The sequence below is a fragment of the Salvelinus sp. IW2-2015 genome, unplaced genomic scaffold, assembly GCF_002910315.2.
Source record: "Salvelinus sp. IW2-2015 unplaced genomic scaffold, ASM291031v2 Un_scaffold2557, whole genome shotgun sequence".
Lineage (NCBI taxonomy): Eukaryota > Metazoa > Chordata > Actinopteri > Salmoniformes > Salmonidae > Salvelinus > Salvelinus sp. IW2-2015.
The window spans coordinates 4,514-18,177 of NW_019943870.1; the positions used below are offsets into that span (position 1 = coordinate 4,514).

Sequence of the window (13,664 nt, forward strand, 5' to 3'; positions counted from 1 at the left end):
TGTCAGTGGCCTGTGATGGCGGGATTTGGTTTGATGATTTCCCTGGGGTTTTCAGTGTTAGTTATGGTCTGATGTTGCAGCCTGGGGTTTTCAGTGTTAGTTATGGTCTGATGTTTTCCCTGGGGTTTTTCAGTGTTAGTTATGGTCTGATGTTTTCCCTGGGGTTTTCAGTGCTAGTTATGGTCTGATGTTTTCCCTGGGGTTTTCAGTGCTAGTTATGGTCTGATGTTGCAGCCTGGGGTTTTCAGTGTTAGTTATGGTCTGATGTTTTTCCCTGGGGTTTTCAGTGTTAGTTATGGTCTGATGTTGCAGCCTGTGGTTTTCAGTGTTAGTTATGGTCTGATGTTGCAGCCTGGGGTTTTCAGTGTTAGTTATGGTCTGATGTTTCCCTGGGGTTTTCAGTGCTAGTTATGGTCTGATGTTTTCCCTGGGGTTTTCAGTGCTAGTTATGGTCTGATGTGCAGCCTGGGGTTTTCAGTGTTAGTTATGGTCTGATGTTTTCCCTGGGGTTTCAGTGTTAGTTATGGTCTGATGTTGCAGCCTGGGGTTTTTCAGTGTTAGTTATGGTCTGATCCTGGGGTTTTCAGTGTTAGTTATGGTCTGATGTTTTTCCTGGGGTTTTCAGTGTTAGTTATGGTCTGATGTTGCAGCCTGGGGACTGGATTATCTGAAAAAGACTTAGGGAGGGCAGAGTTTAATCAATCTACTATGAGTGATTTGCAATCGATAGGTAAAGAGAGATTATAATCTGTTTGGAGGGAATAAATTTGGGTTAGCCAAACATTCAATCATTTGGTATCTCTTAGTTCTCTTCAGCAGGAAAAACATTTATTTTATTCCTGTATAGTCCTTAGCAACCACTCTTAAACGAATTAACTTACTTTAGTAAAAACAAAAGCTACAGTCTAGTTTACAAAACTGATATGAATAGCTATTCTAAAGTACATTAAGTTTGGCCTCACAAACGTGTAACGTGTATTCAAGATTGACTACACAATAAAAGCTTGTTATGGGCTTCTAGCCCCGAGAAAACTCTTAAACAATCTCAATTATGGGAAGAAAAGGAACATGCCAATAACAGTAACTGGCTCTGGGTTTGAAGAGAGGGTTATTGTCTTTTTCTTGCAATTTACGACTCTAATGATGCACTTATGTTGCCCGCTCTTCCCTTTTTCTTACACCTTACCTACTTAAGGAGGAAATCTTGATTGGTAAGTCGATGCTATCCGCAGACTTAGGGATTTACTGTACCTTAGGGTTCGCTGCAGGCTAATTATTTTCTTCTTGCAGGGAAAAAAGCACAATCTGTCCTATTCTGAGGACTTTCTAAGTTAGACTGATGGGATATCTCTGTCTTCAGTCCTTTTCATTTCCACATAATGCCCATTTTGTGATGTTTGTTCAATGTTCTTTAAAACAGGCTTTGTAATGGGGCCGTTGTTGTTCCTTCTCTTGTACTTCTCTCTTTCTCTCACTGGACTTAGCTAAAGCCGTTGGTAGTTTCTATTCACACACTAGTAACTCTTCTTTATGTTCTGTTATTTTGTTCTTCCTTTCATATGTTTGTTTTAGTTCAGTTAATTAAAAAAATATATATATTWAAAAAATCTTTCAATTTGGTTCAGTTTAGTTTTACTTTCCAAGTTATTCGCATGACACAAATTTGCATGACGTCTATAATCTTTTCAAGTTCTCTGTCCCCCCCCCCCCCTAAATAAAATATATATATATTCTCTGTGTTTTGGAAGGGAAATACGTGCATTTGTAGAGTATTCCCAATGCATCATACAGGTAGTTGCTTATTGAACTAAACGAAAAAGAAAAAAAGCATCTCTGGAAGTAAAGCAACATCCTCTTTCTGTCTGTTTACAGGTCTTGCAGTCAAAACCTGGCGGTGAGGTTTTAAACACAACAGTGATTCTCCGACACACTTTGTCCAATCAGAGCAAAGGACCACAGGATTACGATTCCGGGAACGACACGTCTTCCCCACCATCGACCAAAACCGGCATTTCACAGTCAAACGTCATCGGCGACAAAAAGGTCCTTTGCCATGCGCCGGCTTCACCGGAGAAACTGAAGTTCAGGGACGGAGACAACGCGTCCGACTCTGGGAACTCTGTGACCAGCTATGCTTCCCTGTGTAAACCTCTGCATGTGGAAGGTGGTTTGTCTACTGCAACTTTCAACAGGAACGGCAAGAGGTGAGCTTTCCATCCTTAAAGAATATCGTACTACAGGTGATGAAAAGTGCTACTTGAAGTCAAGGACCAGAAATGTTCCTTGATTGACTTTTTTCTCAAAATGTAAGCCATCCATATACATAGTGTAAGGAGGACATCTCTATATTTTCACAATTGCAGCAGACATTGATTAAACATTGATGGAATTCCACTGTTATCATTGCAGTGAGCCGGTGAAGACTTCAGGATGTGGGGCCAAGGTGGGGAGACCTCAGAAGACTGTCTCCATCTCTCCGTTGAGGACGGTCACCTCTTCACGTAAGAGGACTAAAGCCAACTCCTCCAGCAGCAGCAGCAGAAGCAGGAGTAGATCCTCTGGGAGCTCCAGACACTCTGGACGCTACTCTCAAAGCCGATCGCTGTCATCTGCCAGGTTGGTTTCACTTAGGTTCTAATGTACTTCACTGACACCTCCAGTAGCCACTTGAAATAATGTGGGCTTTCGCTGAGCTCCATTGAAGTAAATGTGTTGTGCTTTGTCTTAAGGTCATACTCCCGTTCACCGAGCTACTCAGCTGGTTTGAGAAGGAAAGGAAGTGTAGGCAGTGGTAGGTCCAGGGGAAGATACTCCAGGAACAGTGAAGACAGGTAAAAAAAAGCTTTGCCTATCTACTCTAGCTCAGGTAACGACTTCTGGCACTACTATTGTACTAGCATGATGATAGCAGAAGGTGCCAGTATGGTGGGTTTAAAATATATACAAATTATAGAATTGCTAATGAGAGATGCCATCTGACATTGGTAGGGTCCGAGAGAGGAAGAGGGACCCCAGCTCCTGGGAGAAAGATGTGAAACACAACAGTCGGAAGCATAGCGGGAAGAGGCAAAAACGCAGGTCCTACTCTCCCATGAGAAAAAGGAGGAGAGATTCACCCAGTCACCTGGAAGCCAGGAGGATAACCAGGTCTGCTATTCTCTTTTCAGCTGATACACTTTCACACATTTGTGACAGGCATGTTTTTATTATTTTATTMTTTTACTATACTTGGTATAAACGTATTCATTCTAACCACAGACTCAAGCCTGGTTCGCTCCTAACTGAGTCCCTCTTCTTTTAATCATCGACAATGGCCCCCAGTTTGCCTCAAAGACTGTTGAAGGACTGGACTGTAAAAGGAAGGCAATAAACCTGATTCATTGTCTACTAGTCTAAACAAGCTGCAATGGATCAAGCGAGACAGCTACAGTGCATTCGGAAAGTATTCAGACCTCTTGACTTTTTCTACATTTTGTTACTTTCATCCTTATTGTAAAATTGATTAAATCGTTCCCCCCCCCCATCATTAACCTACCCCATAATGACAAAGAAAAAACAGATGTTTTTATTTAAAAGTGTTGCTAATTTATAAATAAATAAAAAACGGACATATCACATTTACATAAGTATTCAGACCCCTTTACTCAGTACTTTGTTGAAGCACCTTTGGCAGCAATAACAGCCTTGAGTCTTCTTGGGTGTGACGCTACAAGCTTGGCACACCTGTATTTGGGGAGTWTCTCCCATTCTTCTCTGCAGATCTCAGGTTGGATGGGGAGTGTCGCTGCACAGCTATGTTCAGGTCTCCAGAGATGTTCAATCGGGTTCAAGTCCGGGCTCTGACTGGGCCACAAGAACATTCAGAGACTTGTCCCGAAGCCACTCCTGCGTTGCCCAATCAATTGAATTTACCACAAGTGAACTCCAATCAAGTTGTAGAAATGTCTTAAGGATGATCAATGGAAACAGGATGCACCTGAGCTCAATTTCGAGTCTCATAGCAAAGGGTCTGAATACTTATGTAAATAATGTAGTTCAGTTTTTGCTTTGTCATTCTGGGGTGTTGTGATGTCATTATGGGGTATTGTGATGTCATTATGGGGTTTTGTTTGTAGATTGATGAGGAAGATGTTTTAATTCATCCATTTTAGAATAAAGCTGTAACGTAACAAAATGTGGAAAAAGTCAAGAGGTCTGAATACTTTCCGAAAGCAGTGTAAATGAAACAGTTCTGCTCATGATTATGCATTGAAATGTTCACAGTATAATGTTGTTTCAAGGTGTGACAGCTATATCTAAAATAACTTTCTCCTGACCTGAACACGAGCTGAAATCATTTTCTGAAGAAAKTGTAACATAACAATCCAGGCATGATTACTTAGGCCGTTATTCAATCAATGTGGTGTTCACCCTGTATGTTAAGAACAAGCTATGATTTCATGACAATATCCAATTTCCAATGACCATGAGAGGAATGTGGTTAGCACCTCCGATTCAGCATAAACATTCAGAATGAAACCACAATGCATGTTTTCCAAAATCTTTGCAGTTGATTGAATTTCAACTTATTTTTTAAATTTTGTATGTGTTTAGTCCAATCCCTCTCATGCTAACCATCTCTCTGATTCCTCACAGTGCCAGGAAGAGACCCATCCCCTACTTCCGTCCCAGTCCTTCGTCCAGCAGTCGCTCTACCAGCGTATCCTCTTGGAGCAGCCTCTTCACAAGGAGCCGCAGCCCCAGCCCTGGCCTCTGCCTCAGCCGATCCAGGAGTAGGAGCCGAGGAAGAAGTAGGAGTTACTCCTCCTACAGGAGCTACAGTCGCAGCTCGTCTTGGAACTCCATCTTTGGGAGTCGGAGCCGGAGTCGGAGCTATGACTCGTTGGATGGTTACAGCAAGAACAAGAACCGGCGCTGAGTTATAAAACAGACTGAGGAAGAGGAGACTGACTTATCAGCAGACTGAGTTAGCAACAGACTGAGTTATCAACAGWCTGAAGAGGAGACTGCACTATGATTCCCCAAGTCAACAGGAGAACAGCGAAAGTATGGGGACATGTTTTCATCTCTTTGCATCATTCCATGTTAGATCTCTGAGCGAGAACCTTCAAGCAATTGTTTTACCATACATTGRATTCCTTGGCAGATGAATTACCATTTGAATTGTACCAGTGCTGTTCACATTGCCCAGACAGAAACCACTGGAAATAGATTGATTGAATTTTGTCTTTCGTTCATTTTTGTCCATCCCCAGTGCAATGTCCAGAGACAGTTTTGTCTTGTGACACTCTTCCTCTGACATCCATGAGTGAAATGAAGGATGAAGGAGCACCATTCATTTTTACCCTTTGATAAACTCTTCGTTTCATAACAACTCTTATGTTTAATTTATGATCTGGGATGTGCACTAGAAAGGTCTTTTGGGACAATTTCAGTAGGTTTGTGAATGTGTGTATTTTCAAACGGCGTGTTTTTCAGCAATGTAGGAAAAGGTGTGTTGCTTCTCTGATCCCAGCTCTTCAGAAGGTAGAACACAAACATGCCTCCTCTGAGAAATGGAGGAGGAGGAGGAGGAGGAGGAGGGAGGAGGGAGGAGGAAGGAGGAGGAGGAGGTGGTCCCGGTGGCAAACAAACTGCTTGTCAGCTCAAATACCAGTTTTATTTATCCTCTGATCAAGTGGAAACCATTTGAAATGTCATTCCTTGTAAAATGATGGTGAATTAACAAATCACTCTGCAGAAGGCCAGGACTGAGAAAGGGGTTTGTCATGATCCAGATATCCTGAAAATGTCCAGGAAAGCATTATTTTCCCTTACAACCCCTGGTGACACTGAACAATTTCGATATCTAAATTGCAACACCTGGGGTAGGGGTTAAATGACAATTTAAACACTGATTAATATTTAGGTTGTCATATTTTTTCATTCATCTTGGTGGTTATGTATTAATGTATTTATTTATGGTTGATCTTTATGTGTTCTATGAGTTCTATGTGTTCTATGAGTTCTATGTGTTCTATGAGTTCTATGTGTTCTATGAGTTCTATGTGTTCTATGAGTTCTATGTGTTCAGAGTTCTTATGTGTTCTATGAGTTCTATAAGTTCTATGTGTTCTGAGTTCTATGTGTTTCTATGTGTTGTATGAGTATATTGAGTTATATGAGTTCAATGAGTTCAATAAGTTATATGGGTTCTGAGTTCTATGTATTCTATGTGTTGTATGAGTTATATGAGTTATATGAGTTCAATGAGTTCAATAAGTTATATGGGTTCTATGTGTTCTATGAGTTCTATGTGTTCTATGAGTTCTATGTGTTCTATGAGTTCAATGAGTTCTATAAGTTCTATGTGTTCTGAGTTCTGTGTGTTCTATGTGTTGTATGAGTTATATGAGTTATATGAGTTCAATGAGTTCAATAAGTTCTATGTGTTCTATGTGTTGTATGAGTTATATGAGTTCAATGAGTTCAATAAGTTATATGGGTTCTGAGTTCTATGTGTTCTATGTGTTCCTAACTGAGTTTCGATTCCTTTGACTAAAACTTGAATAAGAGAGAGTGTTGAAAGGTTTTACTTTTCCTTTTGACAGAGAGGAAATTCAACATTGGATGAATCTACTATTTTGTATAACGGTCTGAAACAGCACTCTAACATAATTTGCTTGAATTGAATGAGTTTGGTATTTCAGAACCTCATCGGTCTCGTTTTGTTGCCTGTCCGAAGGACAATTGAATTTTTTTTTTAGTGTCATGCATACTTGTAACGTGTTTACAATCATATTTCTGCATTTGTGTCACCTCTCAGTAATGGTATCTGTTTGTTTCTATGCAACACCATTATGTCACTGGGGTTCTACTCTGTCTATGATGTGATGTTATGGTCTGAATGAAGAAAGTTCCAGTTTAAACTCTACAATGGACAGTCTGAATGCCAGTCTGTTTGTGCTTTCACACCAACTCAATGTCACCCAATGAARGTAATGGAGTTGGCAAGAGATCAAACCGATCTGGGACCAGGCTACAATAAACAATGTAATGGCATATAGATTCAGACAATACTCCTTCACTTTTTTTGAAATGTTACCTTCAACTATTCCCCTCTTCTCTTTTGAGGGGAATGCTATTTTGTTCAGAGGATGTCCTATAAAAAGCCACAACCGAGACTACAGAAAAAAGGAAAGAGGAAACTAAAAGCTTGTGTGTCAGAGAAGACAACCCCAACCATGACTTTTAGCCTCAATGAATAGTCTACTGTATTTGTTAAATGATATATTATGTGGGCTCGTAGTGCACTGTTTGAATAAAATTAGTATTTAGAACCGCTGATCCTGCCCGTACTGTATATCATTGAAATGGTTTTATTTCTGTATTATGTCTAATCTGTCACATTGTATATCTTCGTTCAGTATGTGCTCCAGGCAAGAGGGTCTGTTCTCTATGCATTGTACTGTATAATCATCTGAGGTCCTTTATCTGAATGTTCAACGACTTGTCCAAAAAGTATAGAGATATTGGGAGGAAGATGACAAGTATTTTACATAGTAATTATGCTTTTGAGGTGAACCACTCCCTCGTGGCCCTAATATACCATTCCATGAGGTAAAGTGTAAACTGTAAAATGTATATGTAATTACTGTGGTGTAAATATGCATCGGCACTGTATACATTAATTATATGAGGGATGAAGTATAATTAATTTAGAATTTGTGGAATAGTCAATCAAATGATCAATGCATCTACACATGTACTGGTATGGCAAACTTTCTCACATGTACTGTGTGTAGATACATTGCCTCACTGTTGTCAGCTCAGCTGTAAGCTCTCTGATTTTCCATCACCATTACTAGGCTATATGATGTGTTTCTATAATGGCCATTGAACTACTACTGAAAGAAAAATAATCGAGTATCAAGGCACAAGGCGAGACCCAGATGCAGACACAGGAGGCAGATGGTTGGAGTCTTACAATGTTTATTAATCCAAAAGGAGTAGGCAAGAGAATGGTCGTGGACAGGCAAAAAGGTCAAAACCAGATCAGAGTCCCAGAGGTACAGAGTGGCAGACAGGCTCGTGGTCAAGGCAGGCAGAATGGTCAGTCAGGCGGGTACAGAGTCCAGAAACAGGCAAGGGTCAAAACCGTGAGACTAGAAAAAAATGAGAATAGCAAAAAGTAGGAGAACGTGGGAAACCGCTGGTTGACTTGGAACATACAAGACTTACTGGCACAGAGAGACAGGAAACACAGGGATAAATACACTGGGGAAAATAAGCGACACCTGGAGGGGGTGGAGACAATAACGAGGACAGGTGAAACAGATCAGGGTGTGACAGCGAGCCAAGAAAACATTTGGGAAACTGGCGGGGAATTGAGAAATATTGGAAACTATATCAGTGGGTTATATAGGTCTTTGTGCTTGAACTCCATCCCTGATCGTGTTGAAAACAGAAGGTTAAATAACAAGGCGCATGATAAGACTGATGCTCCAGTGTGTTAAATGATGCAGTCTCTCATTTTCTCTGTGAATGAGCAATAATGTGGAGATGGAGAGCCAGGATGCGTTTTCCCACTGGCACACAGCAGGGTGTCAGTGTGAGCTTGACTTGTTGTAATGCTTCAGCTGAAATCGGATTGTCCTCCCCTTGAACCCTTAAAATAAACCCTTATCCCTCCCCTTCCCATATATTGTGAGCAATTATTTATATATACAATGGATGACTGACAGGGAGGCGCTGTTTAGAAGCCACCATGCCTCCATCTTGGCACTACCCCACCCGTTGTAAGAAATATTCTGGAATCTATAGAAATATATGTATTAATGTCTATAGTACATTTGTTTTTGACATGTTTATTATATTACAGACACTTTACAGACATACTATTAAATTCTATTATGTGAGCTAAACAAAAATAAATGTTAAAAAATCCTTTAAGCGGTAATCAGCGGTAGAAACAATAACAAAGCGTTTCCCCGCCATTGTTTCGGTAAAAAGCTGAGGGATGGGGCTGGAGAAATGTACCACTCTAAAATTCACAGACAGAGATGTGGATGCAAGGACTGACCATCAATAATATCAAAAGTATAGTTTTAACCATGTTTTGAGGCTATACATTATTTGTTTACATTTACTTTGTTTACAAACATTGGAGTAAAACAAGCTTAAATGTTGTGTTCTGATGTGGTTAGACAGTTGAACTAAGCTCATGAGGCATTTAKAAGTTATACTCTTCAAGAATCAATGGGTACATATCATTCAAAGCCATACAACTCTCCTTCCGTGGCCTCCAACTGCTCTTGAATGCAAGTAAAACTAAATGCATGCTCTTCAACCGATCGCTGCCTGCACCCACCCGCCTGACTAGCATCACTACTCTGGACGGTTCTGACTTAGAATATGTGGACAACTACAAATACCTAGGTGTCTGGTTAGACTGTAAACTCTCCTTCCAGACTCACATTAAGCATCTCCAATCCCAAAATACATCTAGAATTGGCTTCCTATTTTGCAACAAAACATCCTTCACTCATGCTGCCAAAAATACCCTCGTAAAACTGACTATCCTACCGATCCTTGACTTCGGCGATGTCATTTACAAAATAGCCTCCAACACTGTACTCAGCAAATTGGATGTAGTCTATCACAGTGCCATCCGTTTCATCACCAAAGCCCCATATACTACCCACCACTGCGACCTGTACGCTCTCGTTGGCTGGCACTCGCTTCATATTCGTCACCAAACCCACTGGCTCCAGGTCATCTATAAGTATTTGCTAGGTAAAGCCCCGCCTTATCTCAGCTCACTGGTCAGCATAGCAGCACCCACCCATAGCACGCGCTCCAGCAGGTATATTTCACTGGTCATCCCCAAAGCCAACTGCTCCTTTGGCCGCCTTTCCTTCCAGTTTTCTGCTGCCAATGACTGGAACGAATTGTAAAAATCACTGAAGCTGGAGTCTTAAAACTCCCTCACTAACTTTAAGAATCAGCTGTCAGATCAGCTTACCGATCACTGTACCTGTACACAGCCACCCAACTACCTCCTAACCATATTGTTATTTATTTTTTTGCTCCTTTGCACCCCAGTATCTCTACTTGCACATCATCATCTGCACATCTATCACTCCAGTATGAATGCTAAATTGTAATTATTTTCACGTCTAAGGCCTACTTATTGCCCAGCTCCCTACTCTTCTACATTTGCATACACTGTATATATATTTTTTCTATTGTGTTATTGACTGTACATTTGTTTATGTGTAACTCTGTTTTGTTTGTGTCGCACTGCTTTGCTTTATCTTGGCCAGGTTGCAGTTGTAAATGAGAACTTGTTCTCAACTAGCCTACCTGGTTAAATAAAGGTGAAATATATATATTTTTTTTAATGAGTCAAAAAATCTATGTAGCAACTGCTGATTGCCCTTTTAAAGTTTAATTCCATAATGTATAATTTTTCATTTTAATTTTTAAACGTGATACTGTTGGGCCCTCTAGTCAAAAAATCCTATAGAGAAAATCCTAGCAGATTTTGGAACCTATCCTATAGGATAGAACCCCATACGAGTCCAATATGACTGGTTCTGAAATCTGATAGGATTTTTCTATTGATCATAGTGTAAAGGAACTTGCAGCCTTGAATCACTCCCAAACTGTGATGGTGTGTTAAAGAGATTGACAATCGCAGGTAATTATCACTGGTGTAAATAGGCAAATATACGGAGATTGTGCTCCAGAGACACGGGAGAGAGGCTGTTTCCCAGTTTACTGGTCTTTAATCTTGATTGCAGTTTGACATAAATCTTCAGGTTTCTGTGCCATATTTAGCTGTGAGATTGTCCAAACAAGAGCTGTGTTCAAATCCCCATACTTTCATACTGTATACTACATAGTTAATGAGTATATACTATTAGTTAATTTTAGTATACTGTAMACGAACGGTATCATTTCAGTTGAGCGTACTAGCGCTACGCCTGTCTACCGCAAGTTAATTATGTTGCTATGCAACCTCTTGCTATCTTGTTAGCATAACAAAACATTACTAGCTAGACATTTTATGACTTCGGGTGTGTTTCATAAATTCAATCTGGAGTGCCAGAGTGCTCTCTGGGCATTCGTAAATTCAGAACTATATCAGATTGTCAGTTTGTAAATTCAGAGCGTTATCAGATTGTCGGTTCGTAAATTCAGAGAGTTCCACTCTTGGAGCATTCAGAACRCRCACTGGACGCTCTAGCCAAGGAGTAGGGTTGATCCGAGCGTTTTGACCTCACAATGGCAGTCATGCACCCAAGCCAACTGGCTAACATTGACTAGCTTGCTAGCTACTTCCAGACACAAATGAGAGAACACTTCACTCTGACCATTTTACTCGCCCTAGCAGAGCTGGTTAGGCTGTTTTCATGTTATCTGGAGCGTTGGTGACTCTAACGATTTTTTCCCGACGTTTACTGACACCGACCATATTCAGCAGGTGTTGAGCGTTTGTAAATTCATCAGTTATTCTGCGCTCTGGCACACTCAGAGAAGATTGCTTTGAAATCGGAGTAGATGGCCAGAGCGAATTTATGAACGCACCCAAATTAACAATGTCCATTGAGAATGCACAACGACTATACCGCTAAGCTAAGAATGATGTGATTAATCAAGTCAATAAACGTAGGGTAGTTTGTTAGGAAGCATATAGTTAATATACTGGCAAGTTCGATGTATTAGTAGCCAACTAACGACGTTACTTAGGTAGCTAGCTAACATACAGGCACATACTGCTGTAATGATATGCTTACGCAGTTCGTAAGGATACCGTAGCTAACATACAGGTACATACTGCTGTAATGATATGCTACGCAGTTCGTAAGGATACCGTAGCTAAATACAGGTACATACTGCTGTAATGATATGCTACGCAGTTGCGTAAGGATACCGTAGCTAACATACAGGTACATACTGCTGTAATGATATGCTACGCAGTTCGTAAGGATACCGTAGCTAACATACAGGTACATACTGCTGTAATGATATGCTACGCAGTTCGTAAGGATACCGTAGCTAACATACAGGTACATACTGCTGTAATGATATGCTACGCAGTTCGTAAGGATACCGTAGCTAAATACAGGTACATACTGCTGTAATGATATGCTACGCAGTTCGTAAGGATACCGTAGCTAACAACAGGTACATACTGCTGTAATGATATGCTACGCAGTTCGTAAGGATACCGTAGCTAACAACAGGTACATACTGCTGTAATGATATGCTACGCAGTTCGTAAGGATACCGTAGCTAACACACAGGTACATACTGCTGTAATGATATGCTACGCAGTTCGTAAGGATACGTAGCTAACATACAGGTACATACTGCTGAATGATATGCTACGCAGTTCGTAAGGATACGTAGCTAACATACAGGATCATACTGCTGTAATGATATGCTACGCAGTTCGTAAGGATACCGTAGCTAACACACAGGTACATACTGCTGTAATGATATGCTACGCAGTTCGTAAGGATACGTAGCTAACATACAGGTACATACTGCTGTAATGATATGCTACGCAGTTCGTAAGGATACCGTAGCTAACATACAGGTCATACTGCTGTAATGATATCTACGCAGTTCGTAAGGATACCGTAGCTACACACAGGTACATACTGCTGTAATGATATGCTACGCAGTTCGTAAGGATACCGTAGCTAACACACAGGTACATACTGCTGTAATGATATGCTACGCAGTTCGTAAGGATACCGTAGCTAACACACAGGTACATACTGCTGTAATGATATGCTACGCAGTTCGTAAGGATACGTAGCTAACACACAGTACATACTGCTGTAATGATATGCTACGCAGTTCGTAAGGATACCGTAGCTAACACACAGGTACATACTGCTGTAATGATATGCTACGCAGTTCGTAAGGATACCGTAGCTAACATACAGGTACATACTGCTGTAATGATATGCTACGCAGTTCGTAAGGATACCGTAGCTAACATACAGGTACATACTGCTGTAATGATATGCTACGCAGTTCGTAAGGATACCGTAGCTAACATACAGGTACATACTGCTGTAATGATATGCTACGCAGTTCGTAAGGATACCGTAGCTAACATACAGGTACATACTGCTGTAATGATATGCTACGCAGTTCGTAAGGATACCGTAGCTAACATACAGGTACATACTGCTGTAATGATATGCTACGCAGTTCGTAAGGATACCGTAGCTAACATACAGGTACATACTGCTGTAATGATATGCTACGCAGTTCGTAAGATACCGTAGCTAACATACAGGTACATACTGCTGTAATGATATGCTACGCAGTTCGTAAGATACCTTTAACTAAACACACAGGTACATACTGCTGTAATGATATGCTACGCAGTTCGTAAGGATACCGTAGCTAACAAATTGTCAGCCAAACACGACGTGTAACGTAACTTATTTGAAAAGTCATTACTTTATTACATTGCTCAACATTTTCTTAACATTTGTCATAATTAAAGCAATGAATTTGTATCTGCACTCGTCGGACTTCGGCTGCATATTTTCCACAATTTTCTTCAAATCTGAAAATGTTGTGAAGCCACGCCCATTTTCGGAAAGAATTKTATTATGGGCCCTAAAAGCACGGAAATAGTGTCCACTGCTTGTATA

The 13,664-nt window shown here is 40.6% G+C and overlaps 1 protein-coding gene and 1 long non-coding RNA gene across 2 annotated transcripts in view; both read left to right on the plus strand.

The window, feature by feature from the left end:
• Positions 1–5,577, plus strand: part of LOC112074275 (serine/arginine repetitive matrix protein 4-like) — a gene marked incomplete at its 5' end in the record, with an annotated part of 8,823 nt that extends 3,246 nt beyond the window's left edge. The window contains 5 exons of the mRNA XM_024141468.2: positions 1,873–2,204; positions 2,410–2,616; positions 2,730–2,831; positions 2,989–3,147; positions 4,636–5,577. Coding sequence (XP_023997236.2) covers positions 1,873–2,204; positions 2,410–2,616; positions 2,730–2,831; positions 2,989–3,147; positions 4,636–4,918 — 1,083 coding nt within the window. The remainder of the gene's footprint in view (positions 1–1,872; positions 2,205–2,409; positions 2,617–2,729; positions 2,832–2,988; positions 3,148–4,635) is intronic.
• An 11-nt stretch (positions 5,578–5,588) lies between these two features.
• On the plus strand, positions 5,589–8,681 carry LOC139025365 (uncharacterized). Its single transcript, XR_011476944.1, has 2 exons — positions 5,589–6,466; positions 6,523–8,681. It is a non-coding gene; the product is annotated as an uncharacterized lncRNA (long non-coding RNA).
• The last annotated feature ends 4,983 nt before the right edge of the window (positions 8,682–13,664 follow it).